The following is a 26,723-nucleotide window of genomic DNA, read 5'->3' as shown; positions in this document are numbered from 1 at the left end:
GAAGCTGTACAGTGTCAATCATAAATCTTCCGAGACAGTCAAACTCTGCATTCAAGAGGTTGGCCCTGGGTGATTTTATTAAGAATTTTGCTACTACGTGTGCAGGGCGAGTCAAAAAATTTTCTTTCATATTCAAATTTGCTGCGAACTCGCAAGTCACGGCTCATTTGATTTCACAATCCCCTTTTGTCCAACACGAGACACCTAGCTACATTATTTTGCAAGGTTAGCATGCATTTTAAATGACAAGATTTATTTTTTTCTTCTCTTTAAACCCTCAAATGTAATGTCCTGCCAGAGTCTTCGCATCAGGTTTGCATATAGCTAATAATGCCGGGAACGGCATTGAAAATTGCGTAAATTTCGCATGGCTGAAGACATCTCGTTTACAGCCATCAGTTTATTCAACTTGTCGGCAAAGCTGTGTCCGACTGATTGCTAGTACAATTTACAAAATAAAAGAGGAGGAGTTCTCGGTTCCGGGTAAAAAGAATACAAGAATTTACACACGATACAAGCAGGCTGGTTTAATCGGTTTTGAATTTCTTTAGGGCCACAATTGGGGGTTACAATACAAAGTTGCTTGTTCAAAGTTCGCCTCACGAGTGGTTTCTTCAGGCGATGAAGCTACTCGAATCAGTGCCTAGGCACCATTATGAAGTCGACCGGGAAATATTTCGAAGATAGTGTCAGGATTACTCTCGTTCATATCATGATCATATTTCATATCATAATATATTCCAAAGGTAACACGTTGCGATGCTAACATTGCCCCTGCCGTGTGTCGCGTGTAATTAACCGTCTTGCGAATTCCAGCCAGTATTTAATATACACTGTACATTCTACGAAATAACCGAACCATAACCTTTGCACATCAGCCGCCAGAAGAGTATTTTCTAGCTTTCTTGTATTAAAACAACCTTGTATACGTTTTAGTTTTAACGTTAGGGTTACTTCGTTCTTGGGCGGTTATCTGGGTGATGTAACGGCGTGCATTTGAGAAATTAACCTGATTAGTCTCACAACTCACCTTACAGCATAGCTAATTTTAAGACTGTTTTATCTCTGCAGATATCATCACAGGAGTATAGTAGAGAGGGGGGACATTAAAAAATGCTCCTAACTGAAAATTGGTAATTTAAAGAATGGGGTAATTGTCTGCAAGATCTGTATTTTTCAGTCCCTAAGATTAGTTGATTTCTAGCATTTCGAGGGACAATTACTGACAAATCCATCTCAGCAGAGTGAGTTCTGTTGAGAAAATATCATTTATCGTTGCATATTTCTCAAATTTTTATCACTTTATCATCGAGTAATCATTGCTACACTTGCATCTATAGATTCTATGGGATTATTGACCACATTTAAATCTATTTACAGTTGATTGATTGGAATATATAACAAGCCTAAGGATGTTTTTCAAGCAACTGTAATCGGTATAATCATTCCCAAAAGTTCGTTTTTTGCATGCCTGTACGTTGAGGGAAAATGCTAGATTAACGTCAATTGAAAAGATTTCCAGTTCAGTTAATATCATAATTTCTTCCAGACAAAGAGTTCGCAATTAGACAGAGAAGACTGGCTATTTTTGGACATCAACAGCGTCATTTTCTTCGCTCTATAGAATTTTTACCACAAAGATAATTATTGTAGCACATACCGACAAGGAAATGAGCCGCGATCACTGTACTGAGTCTGTGTGTTTTGAACCCGCCTTCTCTGGGAGGTGCTTAACGTTTAAAACGTTTTGTTTCAATGAGTAGCGACTCAAATCGTCACCTCGCTTTAGTGAAGTAACTTCGAAGACTACAGTACTGAAGCTCGCGTAAGTAATTAAATATAACATCTATATATGATCTAAAAGTTATTATGATATTGCAGTCATTCTCTGCGCATGCTATGCTGGGCAGCATAAATGTATAATTATTAGTGTGTCCATTTCATTGTTTTGTTGTAATTCAAAGTCTTTTTTAAATATCAACCAGTATTACTAGTCTTTAAAGTTCTTTGTGCTTCAGTTGCCAGTACGGCTTTTGAACCTTTTGGAAGTTATCTCACTTAAAAGCTTGATGAAATAACCACACATAAGAGATGCATGTGGACACGGCTACGGAGGAGGCTATATGCGGCTATAGCCTATAGACCGTGACCGCACTGATGAACTAAATATCGCCTTGTGAATGCGATACAATCTCGGTAAAAATATATATATTTTAGCTGCTCATATTTCCAATACGTCTGTCTCGATGCATTGAATGGAACAAGTGAGTTATGAGTACTCAGTCTAAATTCTAATAACATCAACTTGTATATAACTAGCATGTATAATATTTTCAACACCATTTCAACCGACGACGGTCTTAGATTTTCGACCAAAACGTCTTTTAACTTTTTTAATAAACGTTGTTTTACGTTTTTATAGCCAGTGTCAACCTTTCCTCTTATATATAATGATTACTCCTGGCTGCAATTTCAGTACGTAATAAGTCCACGGTTTAGTAAATCGTAAACACCCAAATTTAACTCCTAAGATTAGGTTAGGATTAGATTTAGGATTAAAGTTCACTTTAATCAATTATAAACGTCACCCTTACCCTAATTTAAGATCTTAAGATTTTAAGATTAAATCAGGGTATTGATTAATGGAACTTGGATTTACGATAAGTTAGGTCCGATAACTATAGCAATTAAGCAAACGAACTTGCTGGGTATATTATTGATTGAACTTTCAACTAGAAAACGTTGGTAAGATAGGATTTGCTACCATTCCATATGCAAAGGAATAACCAAGTCTCTAGGAATGAATGATTTAAACTGTTGACCAAACTTTAATCTAAGGAGTGGCGGTTCTACCCGACTACCCGCCGATTTCTTTTGTAAGTACAATAGCTAGAAATTTGTCTGGCAGAACTGAATATATGAATAAACACCCCCCAATTATCATTCTAGTCACGCCCCTGTATAAGGCAACATACATGCATATAACACGATGCAACTAGAGATGCAATAGCAAATACGCGAAGCATTGTTATGATAAACAAAAATACAAATTTTGCGAATTTATTAGAGCTATATACATTTCTCAAATTTGACAGCATTTCTTAACTAAACGATGTTTTTTGACTTATTGAAATTATGTTTCACAGTCTTGCGTAATGATATATTGAGTCTATAGTTCCTGGATAACTCGTTTGTGTTCTTCCGTGTACACCCGACCGTGATCCGACTAGATTTCTTCACATAATGGTAGCAATCAACTAAGTCTACGCATGTTTTTGATGCCCCATGTTTTAGCAGGCATCACAATTTTGTCCCGAATTTGCTCTCAGTTGTCTTGGCCTCTATCTTTCAGGTGGTAACAACCTTCAAACCTGGTGTTTTCTAAACAAAATGGCCTTCAGCCCGCGGTATTTCGTGCTGGCATTCCTTGTGTTTACGCTTCACACGGAGATAACATCGTCCACCAGAGAGGAAGATTTCGATTCCATGAGAGACGAAGCATTTGAAACTGAAGAAAGTTTTGGAGATAAGGAACTGGAACCTCGCTCTGATAAAGAAAACCTGGAGCCTGGCTCTAAAGAAGAGGATCTGGAGCCTCGCTATGAAATAGAAGAGGAGCTGGAGCCTCGCTCTAAAGAACAGGACTTCGAACCTCGCTCTGAAGAAGAAGAAGAGCTGGACCCTCGCTCTGCAGAAGAAGAAGAGCTGGAGCCTCGCTCTGAAGAAGAAGAAGAGCTGGAGCCTCGCTCTGCAGAAGAAGAAGAGCTGGAGCCTCGCTCTGAGGAAGTAGACGAGCTCGAGCCTCGCTCTGAAAAAGAAGAGCAGCAGGAACCTCGCTCTGAAGAAGAAGAGGAGTTAGAGCCTCGCTCTGAAGAAGAGATGTCTCAACCAAGCACTCTCTACAAAAGAGGACATCGCCGTAGAAGACGAGCGGGCAATTCTCGCGTGCGATCCCGTAGAAAATCACGCAAACGCATACGCATACGTCGACCAAGTAAGAAATTAGCTTCAATTCAAATTCGATTTTAAATTAACAATCAATTGTTTATACCTGTCACTGTTCATGAAAACACTGGTTTGTACTAAATGTACTAATAGTAAATAATGAATGGGACTGTCGAGTTTTTCTACGGAAATATAGTGTGGAAATGAACAAAAGGATAAAGGATCGACTTCTCACTTGCCTTACAAAGAAGTGCCCCCTGATTAGCCTTACAAAAATAAGGAGCGTCCACTGATTAGCCTTACAAAAATAAGGAGCGTCTCCTGATTAGCCTTACAAAAATAAGGAGCGTCCACTGATTAGCCTTACAAAAATAAGGAGCGTCTCCTGATTAGCCTTACAAAAATAAGGAGCGTCTCCTGATTAGCCTTACAAAGGAGCTTCCTCTAAAAGGAGGCTCATTTTCGGGTCATTTGAATATGTGATGTATTTCTTAGGTCGACGTCGACGTCGTCGTCCCTCTGGTAACCCCTGTTCACCCTCACCTTGTCATAATAGAGGATTATGCAGAAAGATCAGATTGCGTCGAAGAAAATCCTATACGTTCATGTGTCGATGCAGACGAGGATATTATGGGAAAAAATGTGAAAATGGTAGCTAATATTAACTGTTAATCATAGAGTGCAGAATAGGTTATTTTTATTATTTCCGCGTTTATCAGGGGCTGATCCAGCATTTAGAACTATATTAAGCACCTATAGTGGGGTCCATACTTTAGTATTTTCGATCTTAAACTAATTCTAATTTTTTGCCAATCTCGTATTTAATTTTTTGCATTTGTGACTTTTTGACTGATGAATTCCAATCAGTGCCATTAGTCTGTCCCTGCCCCTGTCGCCGGTTTATCTTCAACTCCGGTTTAACTTTGCCAGACCGGATAGAGTGGGGTGGACACGAGGGTTAAGATTGTGGACATAGACATGTTTTTTAATTTGTTCTAATCTTAATTGCAACAATATTTTTTTAGCTATTACGCGCTCCCCGTGCAGCAAACGGCCATGTTTAAACGGCGGGATATGCAATAGGTGGGGGAGAAGATGGACTTGCAAGTGCAGACATGGTTACAGTGGCCCCAGATGTCAATATGGATCAAGTAAGACTTGTCAAATCTTAATATCAGTTCAATTTCGTTATATTAACATATGCGAAAGCATTATCCAGCATTATATTCAATTTGGTAGATAATTGCAGAATGCATCAAAATTCCTAAGACCCAATTATTCGATATCGCTGAAATTTACTTACAAAAATTCCTAGAAGTACTTCTTGGAACCCCAATCATTCGATATATTAAACTCTGCCGTTTTCCAGAATCACGGTTGTATTAAAAGTAGTAGGATCAATTCCATGCAAAAGTTTAACCAATTTGAAGGTCAAAATTTCCTGCTAAACTCAGTCTTCATTCCACAAACTTCCTCTTGGCATGCAAACATGCAATGTTTTTATGAAACCTAAATTTAATTAACTGGTCATGCGTTTTTGCTCTACAGGCACGTGTTACGCACGAGGTGACCCACACTATGTTACATTTGACAAAAAGAGATTTAACTTTATGGGAACATGTGAATACGTCTTGACCGAAGATTGCGCCGGAGGTCCTGCTAAAGAGTTCGTTGTTTTTGTAAAGAATGTTAGGTGTGGCTTTGGTTTCATATCTAGGGTTTCGTGTACGGAGTCTGTAAAGATACAGCTAGCTGGTGATAAGATTGAACTGACCAGAAACGCCAATTTTGTGTTGATAAACAGCGTCAAGACCTCCGATTTCCCTGTGGTGAAGTCAGGTAATGAAAATCATTGCTCTCCTAAGGAAAAAGAATGTAATATGTTCCATTACCTCTGATGCAATATTTCCGAATGTGATGGGGGGGGGGGGTGTTTATTCATAAATTTAGTTCTGCCCGACGGTTTTCTGCTGTAAGCTATTGCACTTACAAAATAATCTGTCAGGCACTTGGCGTGCGGGAAGTGTTTGTTCATCATATACGGTATGCATCACTACAACTGCGTCACTGACAGCAATGTATGAAACTGGACACACAGGTGTACAATAAGCCGAACCTTGCGAACGTAATTATTTGTATAGTATAAATAGCAAGCTTGTGAATAGTCTTTTTCTTTGACAAGGACTTGGCATTAGGATCGAAATATCTCCGCAAAAATGTTGTCTTGTTATTTAAAAGCAAATAGTTTGAGTTTACAAGATCAAGGTTTTTTAAAGTTCGTTTTTCTTTCCTATTTCATTAAAATTGTTCGCTGGAATAGTAAATTAAGGTTTCTTTCATAAGTCCTTATCTTACGACTAAAATATATTTTTCCAGATTATGAAGTAACGAAACCTAGCTCCAGCGAAATATACGTGACTTCCAATAAGGTGGGTCTGAAATTGACCTGGGATTGTAGAAATTCAGTGACAGTGACCCTGAATAAGCGTCACAAAGGAAAAACATGTGGACTATGTGGAAACAACAACGGAAAGCGGACAGACGACAACCCGCTGTCTAAAATTTCGAAAGGATGCAAACCGCTCCCCGAACGACCCTGCGTCCCAAACGCCGTCACAAAATCTCAGATTGACAAATGTAAATTGATGAGGTCCTCGCCTTTCCGAGCATGCAATTCGGCCGTCGATCCGAGTAATTTGATTGCTAATTGTGAATATGACGTATGCAGATGTGAGAACCCGATCGATTGCGTGTGTTCGTCTTTCGCCAGCTACTCCAAGCAGTGTGCTGATAATGGCAAGATTGTTAATTGGAGATTTGCAGGATCCTTCTTGTATCCATCTTTGAAAGCTTGTGGTGAGTATTGTGTTTTTATTCCTACTACCAATTCGATATCCTTATTACCCATAAGTTATCCTAAAGGCGCATCTGCATTCAGTGCGGAATGTCGCTCGATCGACGTTTTGCGGTCGCTTTCTTTTAAAATAGTCAAGCGAACTGATCCCATTAGATAAGCTTGACCTTATTTCTATGAGCTTGACTGAACACATTTTGAACTGAATGGAGGTCCGCTTTTGATTTAGTACCGATTTAGGTGGTGCACGAATCTGATCTGAATCCGATCCAATCGGATTTAGGACACTATTTCGTCTTTCTCCTCAATGATACTTACATCACCTTCGGATTGGATCGGACCGGATTATGTAAACTTTTTTCGCATCGGATCAGGGTTTTTTTCAATGAATAGACAAGTTTATTTCGCTTTATGCGTTCCAACTTAAAACAGAATTTAGATCCTCGTCATTTCCTGAACGAAGGAGTTTGCTGTCTCTATATGTATGTGGGATTTCAATTTGATATTGTAATCGTATGTCAGTACGATTCAGTGAACTCAAATAAGTGGAACGCCCACTCTCTGAATTAATGAGTGAAGCCAAGATGGCAGATCATGACGGACTTTCTTTTAGGTACAGTGACCTCAAATAAGACTGGAACGCTCACTCTCTGACTTTCCCTCATTAATGAGTGAAGCCAAGATGGCGGATCATGAAGCCTCTCTTGTAGGTATGATCCAGGCCTCCGGCGTGGAAATTTCAAAAGGAAAAATAAAAATTGTCGCCATTTTACCTACGAAATTTCCGCGTGGAGGCCTGGATCATACCTACAAGAAAGGCTTCAGTGTCCGCCATCTTGGTTTCAAAATTTCGACAGAGTGAGCGTTCCAGTCTTATTTGAGTTCACAGGTACGATTTGATTGGATTGTGCATGCGAACGTTTGAATGATGGAAATGAGTCATATGGTGTTTTTGAACGCGTGTTGAATATCATTCGCCTAGGTTTTGTTTTGATTTTGTTTTTTTGTTTTTTTTATTATTTTTCTTCGTCGCAAGTGTGTTTTGGCGCGAAATATACTAGTATTTGAAAAGCGAATGTGACTGTATTTATCTACGTCACATTTTTGTCTCCCAAGAGTTGTGGTGCACAGCTCTCAAAATCTCTGACTAATTTTCCGATGCGCGATTTGATTTCGCTCGCATGATACGGCAGTTCTTCCAAGAGGAACAAATACCAATTAACCGTTCTAATGATGTTGTTGTTCGATTAAGTTTACATTTATGGGGTAAGAATGGGGTAAGAATATAATTAATACATGTAGATTCTGGTCCTATTTTAATAAAATCACTGCTATTTCACCGTTTAACAAGATGTGGTCGTTTATGGGCGCGTTGACACGTCGCAGCTTCCACAGGATTGAAGATAATATAAGCGCGAACTCCAAAGTGTAAGAGTAAGACAAAGTGATCATGCGGTTTATTTAAATTGAACTTCTATACTTTTTAAAGTACGATGTGCTTCAGAATGTCGCGATCGAACAACATTTAGGTTCGCAAGGCATATAAATGAAATGAGTATGAACTATATTGTTTATGTTCAGTGGCTTTATATTGAAGACTTTATATTGAAGACTTTATATTGAAGGCTTTATGTTGAAGGCACGTGCACGGCACGCCGGAGTTAACGTCAGAACAGCCGTCTTGTTTCAATAATATTATAATAACTACCTGAACGTTGCCCCATAACCAATCATCTCAACACCGATTAATGTTTCAAATCCAATTATCTGCGCATAACTTAAATATGCGGTTTTTCTTTTATAGTAGCTACATGAAATTTTACAACGAGTTAGCTTATTCACGTTTAATGTTTCAATGGTCCAGAAATATTTCAATTAAGTCGTATACACTGCTAATAACAGTCACGAGTTAATGGTCCTGTTTTACAGAGAAATACTTCTTCCAAGCTTCTCTAAATTCGTTGTAATCCTGAACGCCCAATTCTTTACCAATCGTCTCAGTCCACATTTTTTGAATATCTAGTTTGGTACACTCCTCCATCATCTCAAGGGCTTTCGTAGCAGAGCCTGTCGCAACGCGTTGCAACCGGGTCTCTTCAGGAAACCCCATTATATTATTTCGAGCACGAGCTACGCTATGACATGCGAACTTGTCTTGATTTTGTTTCATGAAATCAAACGTGCTCATCTTCACAGCATTCGCTATACGTGCTTCATCATCAATGCCTATGAAGGATGCAATCGCTCTGACTGAACATTCCAAATCTTCCAACATTTCTTCATAGAACAGAAACAACACATTGGGATCATTTCTCTGTGGCCACCAGCTGAGAATGTGCTTGAAGTAATTCGAACTCTCGCCAGTTGGTGCGTCGGTGACGAATTCATGAACTGATATTTCACCAGTTTTAAAACATCTTCCTTGGAAGAAATCAAATAAACTGTAGAAAGCTGCGCATGGCTCTCGAAAGACGACAATGTACTTGCCAGCGCCCTTTGCGCAGTTTTCGTAGGAACAGTGAGTCTTGAAACATCTCGGTTGATATTTCTGTTCGGCATCGAGATCTTGCCCAAGGTCGTAAGCCATATCAATGTATTGCACAACGTCATCGATATCTGCAAAGCTCATATCACCTCCACTTCTTAACTGATGAACAATCTGTTGCATCCAGGTCGTGCCACATTTCGGCGAAGTGCTAATAATCACATCAGTCGATCGAGGAACAAATTTCATGCCATATTCGATCCCTTCGATTGTCATGTAACGTGAAAGTTTATCTTTTAACAATGCCATCGCTGCACTTGACTCCTGTAAACTCGACATGTTATACGTGTGGCTATGTTCAACTATTATATCGTCAATTTTCGGTTATCTTTTGCCCGTGTTAAGCCCAAATGTAACTCTGACTCTCCTCTTCAACACAATTAATATGGCGTTCCATCGCCGCCAAAAATCAATGTTGATACTCAATGTTCAATATTTCGTCACAACATGTAATTTCATCACTCAACTTTCAACAACGCACGCTCGAATGTCTTGTCTTTTGTTCGAATAATGTATTTTGTAAACGTCGACATTCGAGTCCACTCAAATTGCAAAACCAGTCGCAATTTTCACAAAAAACGCGCACGATGATTCCGGATTTCCTTTGGTGTGTAAAATGGACTGAATTGCATCTACGTCGCATTTTGAGGGCATGCGCAATAGTGAGTTTAGTCAAATAAGATGCACCAAATATACATGAAGTATTACTGCCGTTATGTCTGCAGTTTTTTGGTAAAAAAAAATAATCAGTGCTTTAATTAAAACTAATGACCGGACTGGATTTCTAGCGGCTGTTTTCATATAACGTCTGCGTCGTGTAGATTAGTAATATTTAAGCGTGCCCGCTATTAACTAGACCATATATACCTGGCAGGAAGAATGTCTTTTACAGCTATATAGATATTTGCACAAATATACAATGGTGATCATACTAAAACAGAATTAAGCTTTTCAACATCGAAAATAAAGTCATTATAAATTGTTTCAGCGAAAAAGTGTGAAAACTCTGGCGAGATTTTCAAGGAATGCGGCTCGGCGTGCGAAAGAACGTGTCGTGATCTAGCACGTGATGTTCAGTGCAGTGAGGAGTGCATACCCGGATGTCAGTGCCCGGATGGCCAACTTCTGAACGATGAAAAGCGATGCATTCCGATTGCTCAATGTCCGTGCCAGTACGAAGGGCAGGAAATCAAAGCGGGAGATGCGGTTGAAGTCGGGAAATGTGAAACTTGGTATGATATGATCAAGCAATATCCATAGTTCACAGTATCTGAACCCTCGATTCCCCTATTTGCCTTCTTCAGATTATGTTTTATTTTTGGCATACCATGTATGTGGGTATATACTGATAAGGTCAGAAAGCATGCAAACTGAAATGTATGACTGAATATATTAATTTTCACTCATGAATTGAACTTATTCATTAGGCAGAATATACCCGATAGTACGATTGTACTTATGCTTGATAATCCGTATGTTTTCACATTTGTTTAAAGAATATTCTATCTGCATTACTCAATTTAAAAAATGAATTATTTCGTATTGACATAAACATCCACCTTAGATGCGTACTTTTATTTCATCCTTTCATGCAATATGGAATCCATGAGTTTGGGACATGGCTAATACATATGCATAACGAGAAATTGGTTTTGATTTTCAATTAGTTAATTTACGCAATCCCAAGATGAGAATTATACGTTTACCAAAATGCTTTCCGTGTTTGAAACAATGTAAATTTTTACCAGCTCGTGGGAGCAAGTCAAATGAAGAACAAAAATTGAGATATATTTCTACCCCAGTCCAGTTGCCTAAATTAAGTCAAAAGCCAATTGCTCGAGGTGAGGCGTTCAAAAAATGAAATAGATATGTCTCTTTTGCAGCACTTGTACATCTGGGGTGATGGCTTGCGTTGATGATAGAGATTGTAATGAGAAAGGTAAGAACGAGTCATTTCGGAATCTTTCGAGCCTATAGAGAAATAGAAACTTAATTTTGATGTTCCAAATAAAGTTCCTTTCTATAATGTAAACGTAATAAAATACTTTTCAGGATCGTCTTCTGTCCTGACAAAGGCGATTCGTTCCCACATACAAGCAAACAATTAACCTTCATATATAAGCCTCATTCTTAGACTAATAGCCGCGTTTAAACTTCAGGCCTAGACCTGGCTTGGACCAGGTCTAGGACAAGTCTATAGGTAATATGTGCCACGTTCACACTGTCTTCCTTGTTGATGATATCGGATAGCCAAACCCTTTGACAAAATACTTGGAAAAAGACCCAAAACACGCCGAAAAGTGATAATACTATAATGTATTCTATACAAATCATACTATTAAGTTTAAAATTTGTCAGGACTAGGTAAAGCCTGTTCACATTACCGAATATTGCCCCAGGTCAGGTCCAGGTCACCTTCTACTGTTGGCCTTGGTTTTGTGGCCTAGACCAGGCCTGGACCGGGATATATAAACAACGTTCACATCTAGGCCTGGACCAGGTCAAAGCACGTAGTACAAACGCGACTTCATTAGCGTTTCAATGACCAAACAATTCAAACACTGTCAACTGATTTACAATTAATATAAAGCATATTTTTCCTTGGATCGTGTGGACAGCGCGTCAAAAACAATGATAAAATAAACAAAAAAATTGAAAACGCTCGAAAATGACGCACATAGCCTTATTATGTTTGGATATAGGCATTTTAAATTTTCTTTCTAGGACCATGTGAATCTTTCCCCTGCAAAAATAATGGAAAATGCACGGAGAACGGAGCATTGTTCAAATGCGAATGTGTTGGAGATTTCCAAGGGGAGACATGTGATGGTAGGTACCAACCTATTATCATGCACAAACCCATCATTCCAAGCTGGAATAGCTGGGAGGGCGGAGGCGTATTCATTTACTCATCTTATACCTGATCGATTAATTCCGGAACCCTTGCTTCATGGCTGATTGACAATCCTTATACAGATCCTTAATTTTTTTGGAGCCACCTAGCTTTGAAAAACTGGCCCCAGCCCTTTAAAGACAACCCCATCTGCCCGATTTGGCCGAAGCAAGCTTTAACATTTCTCGTTAATTCATTTTGAACATTTAGTTCAGTATGTGTTTCCATCTTTTTTTATTTTCTTTTTCCTCCTTGTACAGAGCCGAAACCGCAGCCATGCGATTCGTCGCCGTGCAAAAATAATGGGATTTGTAGCAACGAAGGAGCCTCATTCTCCTGTCAGTGCAGAAATAATTTCATTGGCAGGACATGTGAGAAAAGTAAGAAGCGGTTTGTGTGTACACTTGGAGAAAAAACTTAGTACAATCAAGACTCGGCTATACTCATGATTAAGACACTTCATTTCGAGTGGCTGACCTGGTATCAGACTGCATGTGTATGAACTGTGGCTACCGATATTAATTCGAACATGTCTCGTGAACCAGGCTCTGTTTAATAAATAGCATTGTTTTTTCTTCCCGCAGAACCACCAAATCCTTGTATTCCCAATCCTTGCCTTAACCGGGGCGTTTGTCGTGTGATCGGAAATGGATATTCCTGTAAATGTCCTGTGCTCTTTGGCGGCACAAATTGCGAGGATGAGCAGTGTAAGATGATTGAATAAAATTAAAACGGACGTTAGGGGAGTAGGAAGGAGGGGGGGGGGGTCGGGGAGGGTCGAGGAGGGGTAAATATCTTTCAGTCTCCGATAAACAGACTGGTAAAAATATTGTAACTGCTAAAAAATGTTGTGTAATTCTCCTTAGCATCATGTAGAGCTGTTGGTGACCCACATTACACAACGTTTGACAACAAAAGAATCGATTTCCAAGGAAAATGTGAATACATCTTTGCCGAAGATTGTGGTCCAGGGAAGTTCTTTAGAGTGTGGACGAAGAACTTGGCTTGCGGGCGCTCGGCTGCATGCGTTTCATTTGTGAGAATTCAGATCGATGGTGTCGAGATAAAGTTGACGCGGGAACTGGGAACGGCCATCGTGAACGGGGCAAAGATCAAGAATTTCCCTCTGAAACGAAAAGGCAGGTTTTTTGTTTGTTTTTAAATTCAGCCTATACACCATGACTTTTCAGAGAGATGCCTGTGCAGTGTACATACTAATTTGATGCGACATGCATGACGAACGTGCATGTCAAAAACATGTTTTATGATATAAGTGATCGAAAAAATTGTTTTATGAATGACATGCTGACACCTTTCATATAGTTACCATGGCAATTTAAACCTGAATATATCGATCGTTAGCTTGAGTATTTTTCTGTATCAATTTTCATTTTTGTTCTATACCATGCCACAGGTTTTGTTATTACAAGCCCAAGCGTGCGGTGGCTCCACGTGACCACTGATATTGGAGTTACAGTGCGTTGGGACTGTCGTCACAGCGTGACAGTGGTCATCCCCAGCAAGTACAGAGGGCAAACGTGCGGACTTTGTGGCAACAACAATGGAAATCCAGCGGATGATACCATCAACGCGAAAGACTATCCGTGTGTACCCCCTGTGGGTAGTTGTGTGGCCGCGAACAGCGACGCTGCAAAGATCGTGGCGAAGTGCGAGCTGATGAAAAAACCACCATTTTCCACGTGTAATGCGAAGGTGAATCCAAATGATTTCATAGCTGACTGCAAATTCGACGCCTGCAGATGCAAGGACCCGATGCTATGTGTGTGCGATTCGTTTGCAGCGTACAGTCAGATCTGCAGCAGAAATTCTATCGTGCTTGACTGGAGGTTTGTTGGAAATACCGTGGCTTCTCTGCCGCTTCCTCAATGTGGTAAGTGCCAACGAAGTGACAACTAAAGCAAGAGACGCTTTAGCCGCGTTTTTACCCCATATTATAGCATGTAACAACTTTGTAGTTTTTAGTTAATAATCATGGTGAATTTTGTATGGTGAATTATGTATGGTGAATTTTGCATGGTTAATTTTGTATGGTTAATTTTGTGTGGTTAATTTTGTATGGTTAATTTTGTATGGTTAATTTTGTATGGTTAATTTTGTATGGTGAATTTTGTATGGTGAATTTTGTATGGTTTATTAATTCAATACTGTTGCCAGAGACGTGCCGGGCGGAAAGCATATTCGGATGATAAATATTAAAGCCCAACATAGTGCTTTTAGTAAAGCCAAAAAAGACAATTTCAACAGTTTAAAAGTATAAAATATTTTTATAGTGACGTCTCCTCTTAACTTAAGACTTCCATAGACCTTTACATGCAAAATTTGAATATGTAGACTAGTAATACATATATTTACAAGGTATCAATTTACAAAGGGTAGAAGCTAAGGGCAACGTAAGGACAAAACAGTACGTATGAGGACTAGAAACGTTACAACACGATGACAGTTACGAAATGTCACTATCAATATATTTTTATACCGTTTTAAATGGTTGAAATTATCTTTTGTTTGTTTTTTTATGTTTGGCCCTGGTAGCCAGAAATGCGAGGTTGTATGTTGGGCTTTAATATTTCTCATCCAAATTAATAATTTCCCGGTAAGGTAGAGGAGCGTAGGTAGAGTAAGTTAAAGAAAAATTTTGCGAGTGCATTTTAAATAATTTCTTTTTCTGTGATTTCAGTTCAGCAGTGTAAAATTCCTGGTCAAATTTTCACTGAGTGCGGTTCGTCATGCGCGCAAAGTTGTCGCGACTTGTCACGTGTTACGAAATGCAACGAGCAATGTGTTCCCGGATGTCAATGTCCTCCTGGGTCGGTTCTAAGCGATCATGGTAAATGTATTTCAATTTCTGAGTGTTCATGTGAATTTGAGGGGAAAACACTCCAACCAGGCGAGAGTACAGAAGTTGGAAATTGCAAAACTTGGTTAGTAATGAGAAAGAATATAATGTCTTTTGTCGTTGTTATTGCTGATATTGTCACTATTTGCTGCTGTAGTTATTATTATTGTTTTATTTGCATTACAATCTTTAATGAATTGATGGCGAAGATAACCAATCATACGCACAAGTTCGTTTTGAAGTTCCCTTCCCTGCAATCCTGGTCAAAACATTGACGACACTCTGTGTTAATTGACACTACAGTCAGCAGTCGCGGGATTTATTTCAAAATTCTCCCCCAGTTTTCCCCACAAATCAATGTTGAGTGATGTGTCATAAATCATTCAAGCATTTAGCATAGATTCAACATTGATTAGGGGGGCGAGGGGGGGAACGAAACAGAAATATTAATGTTTTGCGTAAAAAAGTGCAAATCATTCAGAGTGTAGTCGATGGTCTTGGCCAGGATTGTGGCTTAGCACACAACAAGCAACTTGATTTTGAGGGAGTAACATGTGCTAAGCTCAGCTAGGGCCGTAGCTATTTGGAACGGGGGTGTATATTGGTATATTATAGCTATATACTGGTCACACTCTGTAGGCAAAATATTAACAAAAGCAAAATTACACATCTTAAAAAATGAAACTTAGCCGCGAAATTTTAATCAGAGATGATATAACTATAATAACAATCAGTCATGAATTATTGTTGCCATGCAACTGTATGAAGTATTGTTGCGGTTTTGATCGCTGTTGTTCTTGCATGCTTTCATCATTTGTAATTTTTCTTTCGTTCACCTCTCCAACATATTTTTACTTGTTTTACTTTCTAATAGCACGTGTGATATGGGAGCAGTAAAGTGTGTGAAGGACCGAAGTTGTTCAAACGAAGGTACGCTTTCCAGTCAAGGCTAAAACATAATTCCTCTTTGTTTTGGGGGAAGCAATAGGGCATATGCATTGAAACAGGTATTCCAATCTTGGGTGGTTCTAATTTCGCGTGATTTAGGTCCGTGTGACTCGTTTCCATGTCAGAATGATGGGATATGTTCCGTGAAAGGAAATTCATTTTCATGCAATTGCCCAAGCGAATACCAAGGAGCTACGTGCGAAGGTTGGTGACTGCATGCTTTTTTTGCGCATTTGGCATGCCAGAAAGAGTGTGAATGGCTTGAGCTCATCGATTTACGAGTGCAATTTGTACATGTCACAAAAACAACAGATTTAGGGGCTGTAGACATTATCTTAAACGTCTTTACATTATTATCCGCCTATATTAATTTTATTAGCTGAATATATTTTTTGAAGTCTTGGAACAAATGTTTAATTTTTCATCGTGTGTAGTCTTGATTAAAATACATGCATGGCCAATGGTAATCAATGACAAGTTATGAAATAGAAAAAAATCGATTTCCAGTTCTTGCTTGACAACCTTTAAAATGCGTTCATTAACATTCATTTTAATATAGCTATATCTTAGGTCTTATTTGCATGTGTCTTTCAGAGCGAAAGCCAACACCATGTGATTCACAGCCATGTCAAAACGACGGTGTTTGTACCGTCAAGGATGGCTCGTTCACGTGTGAGTGTCCCGATGGGTTCATTGGAACGACTTGTGCAGGTATAATATTCTGTTAAATTTACGCATGCATGCATATATAGGATTTTTCGTACGATTCTTACGCTGCATGACTTGTGTGATCGTCGAGTATTTAAATACACATGTGTGCGTCAAAGTTAATAGATTGAATGTTCGACCAAGATGTTGATAAAATCTCGTATATAAAGCTGAATGAAAACGATGGAGCAGTAGTTTTTTATTACGAGCGGTCGACTGCGTTAAACTGCATAAAACGAACTTTGACAGATATGTTGTTTTGCCTTTGAATAAAGCTTTCCATGTCACTTTGCTTTACGAATGCAATGCTTTTCAGTTCAAAACTCCACCCTGAGTTAAATAAAGCGTTAAACTTCCTTCCTTTCAACGTAATTGCAATTATATTTTATTTATGGAGCCGTATATTCGCAAAAAAGAATTTATTTCATTCATAGAAAGCGAGTTGAGCGTACAGGTTTAAGTGAGTTTCAAAGGAGGGTTATGTCAATAGTCCTCAAATGCACATCTCATGTTAAGTTGCTTTTAAACGTTACTCACAGATGGCGTAGCCAACCTGACTGATTTTCTGCCGCTATGTAAATTTCGAGTTATTATAATTATTCATTTCTTTAGAAATTTATTGTTTTCACAGTCAATGAACACCAAAATATTAGCATAGCGGGACAAATCGTCAGGTTGGCTACGCTACTGGTTACTCAGTTACGTCACATCACTATAATAATTTAAAAGTTTCAGTCTTACTGTGAAAGATTTAAAAACATGCATGTGTGAAAAAGTTTACTTGCAAATTTTGACATGCATATCCTCCCAATGGTCCAACAAATGAGAATCGGCTATAGAAGGTTATGCGTTTCGACGTCTTTTACAGATGCAGAATGCATGGACACTAAACTGGACATACTCTATATAGTCGACGGTTCAGGCAGTGTTAGAGAAACTAACTTTGAAAAGATCAAAGCAGGACTAAAAAAGATGAACAAAAAATTTGCTATCGGGCCTGACAAGGTACGAATAGCCCTTATGCAGTTTGGGAGAGCAACTGAAACAAAAATTGAATTCAATTTTGACGAGAAAACCTCTTTGGCCGCGGTTAATGAAGGTGTTGATGATATGAAATGGCTTGCATCGTTGAAAACCGCAACTGGTGATGCATTGAAGAGAGCCAGGGAAGGGGTAAGAAATTCAAACTCTTCAGTTGAAACTGCATGGTGTTTCAAACTTTCACACATGCTACTCTTACAGTGATTTTGCTTGCCAATACTGGGTAAATTATAATAATTAATAATTCCGCTGTATATAGTAACAATAATTAATATATTTTTCCATGCACTATAATAATTATAATAGATAATAATAACTCATACTAACTCTCCGGACGAAGCAGCCTCGTACCCAGGCGCTTTAATAGCAAAATATATAACGTTGCATTCAGGTCTTATATAGAGGTCAGCAGAAAAAAGCAAGCGCGCAGGGGTGCTTGGGGTGGTTTTTTGCGAGGAAGCTAAATTTGGCAAAACCACCCCAAGCACCCTCGCGCGCTCGCGTTTTTTTCAGCTGACCTCTATGCAATAACTGAAAGCAACATTATTTTTTACTATTAATGGGTACGAGGCTGCCTGACGAAGGCCCTCAGGTCGAAACGTCGAGAAGTGTTTTGTAAATTTAGGCAGTTGTTATACCACATTTGATGCTAGATAATAATAAGTTATATAATTGAACTTCCATCAGCAAGATTCCCTTGCAAATGTGTCACCCAATTGTGACAAACGTTTTTTGTTGATTGCACAGATCTTCAACGGCAAAAACGGGGACCGGAGCGATGCTCCTGATGTTTTGATATTGTTTACGGACGGGATAGCGACAGATACGGCTTCGGTTGATCAGTTTGAGGAGGCAAAGAAGTTAAAGGACGCTGGTGTAAAAATTATCACCGTCGCTATGGGAGGCCAGGATTTTATTGACAAATATCGGGAAAACCTTCAAAGGTTGGCAAGTGTGGATGAGAGTACTGACCAAGTACTGCAGTTTGAAGCTGATTTTGAAAATTTGAATAAAATCACAAGTAAACTTGTCCAAGGCGCCTGCTAGAAGCTGTGTTATATACCAAACTCACCCACAGCATAGTAAAAATGTGCCATAATATCAGCGTTCATTTTGTTACCTCTGAATGGAGAACATCCTTACAATTAATACACTTAATACTTATTGCACTGTTGGAAGTCCGGGTTAACGGACCGAAAGACCTGCATAATTATAATTAACAAATACATGCACGTAGTGTTTTCTACAAATTGATTATTTAAGTTAATCGTTACATTTTTTCTGAATAAATGCAGTATCTATAGTTGAAGCACACGCTTTGGTGTTCAAAATTTGCGCGCTTTTCCGAGCTTGCAAAGAAGGAACATAAGCGGTTATTACGTTGTCAATGCATGTAAGGCTGTTTTCCACTTACGCGTTTTTCATACGCACGTACACGCACGTAGAAGTCTAAATCCTTATACATGTTACCTTTGAAAAAACTAAGTGAATAAATCAAAGGAACATAGTTTTCTGCATATTTTAGTATGCATTATTTGACCTAGATGTTAAATAATAAAAATTTAAAAGCATTTAAAATTTTCCGTACGTGTACGTGCGTATAAAAAACGCCTAAGTGGAAAGCAGCCTTTAACCCAACGTGCACACGGTTACGTTTTCGAGCGTTTTCACATTTGTTTTCATACCAAAACGGTTTCAAACACCGGCAATTTACAATAGAAGTTGAAGCTGATTCAACAAGTCAGTCGTGCATGTGTACAAAGCTTAACGGGGCTGCTCTCCACTGTCGCGTTTTGCATACGCACGTACACGACCGTAAAAATCTAAACCCTTATATGTCATATTTGAAACGAAGTGGCTATTCGTACTGGAACAGTACGCCGAGTGTGATTTGCTATTCGTACTGCATTCGAAATGTTTCTTTCAATTGTCGCAATAATAAAGGTTTTTATCGACTCTTGTAATCGCACCTTTATAAAGGGACAGTAAGCGATTGCAACAAACGTTATTTTCGTATCGGAAATCGATGTTTGAATCCTCGGGATACCGTACGGCGTACGGCCGAATGAGACTTGTAAAATTTTTCATACTTTTGTTTTTATTCGTGTGGGCACACGCGGGCGCGCGAGCGGGTAGCCGTTAAGGCCGACACTAACTCGGTTTGTGTGGCCTGTCCACACAAACCGAGAGTTTTTCATTCACCAGAAGCTAGTAAAGTTTATCATGTCTTGAAGGTTACTTAACGATAGTATACTTTGAATGCTCTGGCGCCCATACCTTGCAAAATTTGCTTTTAGAATTCATTTTGTCTGCCACAGAAATCTGAAAATTCGCGTCCGGTGTGCGTATTTCGGCCTTTATGGTCTCGCGCGCCCGCGTGTGCCCACACGAATAAAAACAAAACTATGAAAAATTTTACAAGTCTCATTCGGCCGTACGCCGTACGGTATGCCGAGGATTCAAACATCGATTTCCAATACGAAAATAACGTTTGTTGCAATCGCTTACTGTCCCTTTATAAAGGTACGATTACAAGAGTCGATAAAAACCTTTATTATTGCGACAATTGGAAGAAACATTTCGAATGCAGTACGAATAGCAAATCACACTCGGCGTACTGTTCCAGTACGAATAGCCACTTCGTATTTGAAAAGCCAGCTGAATGAATCGAAAGAGAGCATTCGTTGACCCATTCATTAAATAATACTAATTTGGAAGCATTTAAAGTTCTTCGCGCCTAAAAGAACGCAATAGTGGAAAGGGCTATAGCCTGCGTATGCATTATAGAGTGAACAGTTCCACTACTATACGATTCTCTACGATAACTTCTGTTGGAGGCTTCCATGCATAGATAGGGTCATTTGCATGATTTATGTCGTAGTTTGTTGTGATTCCCGTTGCTAAGCATATGCCAGCAGTCAGCAGACATATGAAATACTACGAATTAGATTACCAGGAAGTGATGACGAGAAATGACGTATCAACAAGCAATATCAATACGGCACATATAAACGACGGCTTATTCTAGCACTTGATAAGACTTGATTTGGCGGTTCCGCTAAGGTGATTCAAATCAAATTAGGTAACCAAGAAGGTAAGCTCTTGTTATGTTTCTTGATGTGTTAATGACGGCGTACGCTGCCGGCTATCTTTAAAAGGGGGAACGGGGAATGGGGGAACGGGGAATCGGGGAACGGGGAATGGGGGAATATCGGGGAATAACGGGGAATAACGGGGAATATCGGGGAATATCGGGGAATGGGGGAATAACGGGGAATATCGGGGAATATCGGGGAATATCGGGGAATAACGGGGAATATCGGGGAATAACGGGGAATATCGGGGAATATTAGATTCACCCAGCAAATTTTTAACAGTTAATCATCCCAATGTAAAAGTAGCATGGCGTGTTTAAAAAGAATAATGTTAGACTTTTTCTACCACAGTCCAATAACACAACATATCAAAGTATCACAACCTACTAATAAATAATGCATTATCTAGTCATAAAATTAGGAAATGTTTAGGACGGAGGACCGTTTGACACTAACTATGGTGTAACTTCATTAAATACCAGTACCTAAAAGAACATAACGTAACATAACATAACATAACATTTGCATTTTTTCATGCATTAACACAACCTAAGTTATCAAACCTAATAATCAATGTCAATAGTCGATACAAATACTTATATTCATTTTCAAAACATATATTTCTTAAGGTTTCACGGTTCAGTTATTAACGTCTAAACCAAACTCATTAGTAAGTCTCTCAATATGCTCCGATCGAAAATAACGTGCGAAATAAAAAGTAAAGTAATAAAGTTTTTCGTCTCAGACGGAAATCCGTCTACTAGTACTAAAATAAATTCTGCTGATATGTGGATATATGAAAACCAGGCTTTGGGACCGAAGTTGTAAGTGGGAATTTGAATTCCCGTCTGCGTCGAGTTTTTCCCGATATTTAGGTCCTCCGTCCTAAATATTTCCTAATTTTATGACCAGATAATGCATTATTATTTAGGTTGTGATACTTTGATATGTTGTATTATTGGACTGCGGTAGAAAAAGTCTAACATTATTCTTTTTAAACACGCCATGCTACTTTTACATTGGGATGATTAATTGTTAAAAATTTGCTGTGTGAATCTAATATTCCCCGATATTCCCCGATATTCCCCGATATTCCCCGTTATTCCTTCATTCCCCGATATTCCCCGTTATTCCCCGATATTCCCCGTTATTCCCCGTTATTCCCCGTTATTCCCCCATTCCCCGATATTCCCCGATATTCCCCGATATTCCCCGATATTCCCCGATTCCCCGATATTCCCCGATATTCCCCGATTCCCCGTTCCCCCGTTCCCCCATTCCCCGTTCCCCCTTTTAAAGATAGCCTACGCTGCCTGTGGCTTTATAAATTATTTGCAGGTTCACATTGTATGTTGACTAATCATGTAATTCCGGTGTTTTGAAATAACAACCGAAAACGCTTGAGATCATATTTCGTAAGCCAAGTGGGCTTAAAAATAGTTAATGAACTTGTTATAAGATGTTCCGAAATCCGAAACATGACGGATATGCTTTTGCAGGAGACAAAGAAAATTAATTTGATTGTGTATACTGTATACATGCTATAACATGAACTTTCAGCGGATATAGAAAATAATTGTAAGTTTATTCCTTTATATCCTATCATTCCTATGACTATGTGGTTTAGCAGAAACAAATAATAATTTAGGAGAGATTGTTATTCTATAACTATGCCGATTTAAAAATACATTCACTAGTTTTGATAATATTTCAATTTATAGTGACTGCTTAGTCGAGTTTCATTTCAAACTTCTGGCGAACCAATTCCAAGAAAGAATAAGAACACACAAAGGACCGGTTTTCGTAGAAATCCCTTTAACTGTTAGTCTAAAATTTCAAACTAATATATACATAGCTATATTGGAATATGAGACTATATAGAAATATGATTTCGAAAAAATGTTGTAATTTATCGTTTGTGAATTGTGATTATAAGCCTTCAAAAGGCTTCATTTATATAGTGACCAAAAATATGGACTTTAGTCTACAGCGACCGATTCTGTAAATCCGGCTTTCGTTATAATAATTTATAGGTACTGTAGCTTATTTTCGCTTTCACTCCATTTAGTTCAACATGTCTGATATTTCGCATGAGAAATTCGCTGAACCGATGCTCGAAGGCGAGGATTTTCTCCGGCGTTATACTGACAGGCTAAAAGAATTGCTAAGAGATGGCACAATCCCCGACTTGCAAGAGAAAAAGGAATTTCAAGTCTATTCCATAAAAGCAAGTGGATTTGGTGCCCATAAATCCATCGTGTTATCACCTGACGGAAACCGCTTCTTTTCCGTCGAGCTTGGCTTCCTAACAGTTGATGGAGTAAAGCGAATTTATCCGGTGACAATGAAAATATCATCAGCTAACAAACATAAGCTTGTTCATCTCGGCAAAATCGAGGCAACTTCTGGTGACCTCATATCAAAGGCTGTCGCAATCATGAAGAATTTTGGCTCGTATTTCAAGTGGACCAACAACTGCCACGACTACTGCAACCTCTACTTGGAGGAAATTGGTCTCAAAAAGGCCCAAACCCTGACTGATGGAGACAAGGGGATTATAATGGGCATTGCAGCTGCCATACTGCTCATTCTCTACAAGTTTCTACGCGGTTAACTGTCTTATTATCAGTTCATTTTTTTAAAACATTCTTACTTTTATGTCACCACAGTAGAGAACATAGCATGCAAAATATTGTTACTACGCGAGTTTTATATGCACTGCCTACTGGTTTGTGCCCTGATCAAGTCATGAAGTAGCCTGTGCACAAGCTGATTTACTTACGCCCTGGGAAAACTCGCACAATAGCTTGTCGACCCCTAGCAAAGATGCTCGATTCTAAGTAAGTGTGTCCCATTGGCCGAAATTTCTTGGAGTTCTAAAGCGTATGCTTATTGGATAGTGCCATGGAGTACACCTTGGCTACACCTCCATTGGACCAACAGAGTAAGCAATAGATACAGAGATCTAACTAGCTTGCGCACAGTAATTTATTGTAATTAAAAGTGACGTTTTTATGTACCCACCTTTTTTGTGTACGTGAGCTAAAAGTAAGCAACTGCGCATGCTCGGCAAGTGCATTGCAACTAAAATGCTCGGCAATTGTTTATACTTTCCATCTTAGGCACTTGACGGGCATGCGCACTGAAAAAGTGGGTACACTAGTTGGACTCTGTATCTATTATTTCCAATTATTTCCTCTGTGATCGCACTATCCAATAAGCATACGCTTTTGTATTACGGGCGTAATTCAGGCTGTGCACAGGCTAGTCATGAGACACTGGCCTGAATTTAATGATTGTGAATTAAAGTTGAAGTGAATTTAATCTTTGGGTGATCACTAGATCATATAATCTAACGACACCCCTCCCTGCCATTGGGGTTTTAAACAAGATAATAGCGTGGGAATCAGGGCTACAGGGCCGACACTAGAATGATAATTGGGGTGTAAAAGCTTTGCTATGGTTGATGATGCACATCAAAACGAGGTTGTTATTAAATGATATTGTGAAATTTGGAAAATCTCACATGGAAGTTTTGGCGGGAAACACAGGGCGCAGAACAAAATAAATAAAACAGAATTCTATGAATGAACTAGTGTTCAATAAAACGTATAGATTCGGGTTTTTTTTGGGAAATTTTAAGAGGACAGTATTTAAATCGCGGTTTCGCAATTTGATATTGATGGATTTATGTATTACTTCACTCATAAAGAACATGAAACTGGACATTTGGACTGTATACATATTTGTAGGTAAAAGTTACCTAACTTTATATTATACTTTATAGTCGAATTTAAATCGGTTGGACAATGGCTAAGCTTCTTGGAATTCAAAGACGACTCCCATATTTTGGTCTTCGACCCAATGATCATCACAGCAGCACAAAACTTGTTCCCTGCAGATTTGTTATGCATATTAGGTATTTCACATCAACCTCCAAACTATACCAAGCCCGGTATAATCCACTTGACATTCAAATGCTCTCAAAGTCCCTTCACAATCAAATTTTTGGGCATGTTACAAGTGAAGTTGAGAATGTTGAAATTAATAAAAGTATTGACCACTTATCGAGGCATAATCTTCATGGTAGACACAAAAGCCTGATACCTGATGTAGACTTCAAGTTGCCACAACTTCGGGGCCAAAATATCGAAGAACATTTTGAGATTATTGCCAAAGAACAGACTAGAAATTATGTAGAAATGGCCAAACGACTTTCCCAAGTTAGTTTACCATCAAGACCAAAAGAATGGTGTTTTGAGCCTGGGTGGACAAAATATTTTCATGATGGTGATTTTATAGTTGGTATGCCTGTGGAGTGCCCTGATGGTGATGCAATGGTTTTTGATGTTGAGGTTTGTGTCAATGAAGGACAGTTTCCAACCCTGGCAGTTATGGCAACACCAGATAACTGGTATGCTTTTTTAATTATAAAGAGGATCAGCCTTTAGATGTAATAGAGGTTTTCCTGTTAGCCTTTTCTAAACAAGGTATATATCATGAGCTTGGGTACAAGAGTATAAGCCTATAAGGTACCAAATGATATGCATTAAGATGTCCACACAGATTCCCCCGCTGTGTCTCCTTACAATTATTAACATGCGTTATTATAGTTTCTATGTTTGTTAATACTAGAGAACTTTTGGGGAAATCATGATATGACATCATTGAAATGTTGGTCAAATGGAAATTAGGTTTTGGTGTTATAGACGGGGCATGCAAATTGTCAATAAATGTCACTATGTCATGGTACTGGTATCTTAAGATAGTATGATGTAAACACATTGACCAGGCTTCCTATAGTAGAACAGAGTTCATTTATAACTTTGTTTTGAAATTTGCAACTAACACATGGATTCTTAATTGATCAAATCAGGTACTCCTGGGTGAGTCATCGGCTTGTTGAAGAGAGGAGCTATCAGTGGTTTCTCCACCCCAAGATGCCAGACTTGATTCCATTTGAATTAGAACAACATCAAGGCAACATTTGGCAGGAGAAGCTTGTAATAGGCCATTCTGTGGGCTATGATCGCAGTTTCATTAAGGAACAATATTTGATCAAGGTTTGAAGCTTTTTAATTCTACAGTCAACCCAGAAAAATATGCATGCAAACAGTACATGTACATGTAATTTGTCCCAAACCAAAACCACTAACTGCTAGACTATGAATGTGTATATTAATTCATATATATATAAATTCATGTTTATATACCCTTAGGAATAAAAGAAATCAGACTTGCATAAGACCTATATATGAATATATATATATATATATATATATATATATATATATATATATATATATATATATATATATATATTAAAATCAATGAAATATTACAAAATTTTAAATATATTGTTCGCTACACTCTGTGTTTCACGTTTCTTCTGAAACGATCATCAGGCAAATATATATATATATATATATATATATATATATATATATATATATATTATATATATATATAATATATATATATATATATATATACCTTCCAAATAAGCTTCTAGCTATGGCCCTTCATGTAATATATAAGGGATACTCTAATGATCTTGAGGGATGGGGATATAAAATTCATGAATCTTGTAAATAATTTGCATACTGAAATGGCTAGCAGTCTCCTCAAGTAAATGAATTTCAATTTTCAGGGACCGAAGATGTATTTCATTGACACACTAAGTTTGCACATGTGTATATCAGGCCTTACGGGTTTGCAACGTAACATGACTAAGGCAGCCACTGTGGGCAAGTCTGAGAAGGAGGATTGGATGGACATTAGCTGCTTGAATAATTTACAAGATGTTTATCAGTTGTATTGTGGCGGTAAAGAGTTGG

At 38.5% G+C, this 26,723-nt stretch overlaps 3 protein-coding genes across 3 annotated transcripts; 2 read left to right on the top strand and 1 right to left on the bottom strand.

Moving 5' to 3' along the window:
• The first annotated feature begins 667 nt into the window (after positions 1 to 667).
• On the top strand, positions 668 to 19,097 carry LOC114539669 (von Willebrand factor-like). Its single transcript, XM_028560279.1, has 21 exons — positions 668 to 746; positions 1,072 to 1,150; positions 1,550 to 1,825; positions 3,353 to 3,994; positions 4,441 to 4,596; positions 4,971 to 5,096; positions 5,494 to 5,784; positions 6,322 to 6,801; positions 10,333 to 10,576; positions 11,228 to 11,283; positions 12,069 to 12,173; positions 12,498 to 12,617; positions 12,822 to 12,944; positions 13,104 to 13,376; positions 13,652 to 14,128; positions 14,936 to 15,179; positions 15,969 to 16,024; positions 16,142 to 16,246; positions 16,637 to 16,753; positions 17,619 to 17,923; positions 18,539 to 19,097. The coding sequence occupies exons 4-21, from the start codon at positions 3,391 to 3,393 to the stop codon at positions 18,836 to 18,838; spliced, it is 4,182 nt and encodes a 1,393-aa protein (XP_028416080.1). The 5' UTR covers positions 668 to 746; positions 1,072 to 1,150; positions 1,550 to 1,825; positions 3,353 to 3,390; the 3' UTR covers positions 18,839 to 19,097.
• Positions 8,388 to 9,876, bottom strand: LOC114539671 (amine sulfotransferase-like). Its single transcript, XM_028560281.1, has one exon. It carries the CDS (start codon positions 9,621 to 9,623, stop codon positions 8,709 to 8,711), a length of 915 nt encoding a protein of 304 aa, XP_028416082.1. The 5' UTR covers positions 9,624 to 9,876; the 3' UTR covers positions 8,388 to 8,708.
• A 5,373-nt stretch (positions 19,098 to 24,470) lies between the features above and the next one.
• On the top strand, positions 24,471 to 26,719 carry LOC114539676 (DNA polymerase subunit gamma-1-like; the record flags this gene model as incomplete). Its single annotated transcript, XM_028560285.1, has 3 exons — positions 24,471 to 25,300; positions 25,763 to 25,949; positions 26,537 to 26,719. Coding segments are annotated over exons 1-3 (975 nt in total), but the record flags the coding sequence as incomplete, so codon positions are not given.
• Positions 26,720 to 26,723: the final 4 nt, after the last annotated feature.

Source organism: Dendronephthya gigantea, unplaced genomic scaffold (assembly GCF_004324835.1).
Source record: "Dendronephthya gigantea isolate DGI-Jeju-01 unplaced genomic scaffold, DenGig_1.0 000212F, whole genome shotgun sequence".
NCBI classification, from domain to species: Eukaryota; Metazoa; Cnidaria; class Anthozoa; order Malacalcyonacea; family Nephtheidae; genus Dendronephthya; species Dendronephthya gigantea.
Note: the sequence above shows the minus strand (reverse complement) of the source record. Positions and strands in the feature narration are given on the sequence as shown.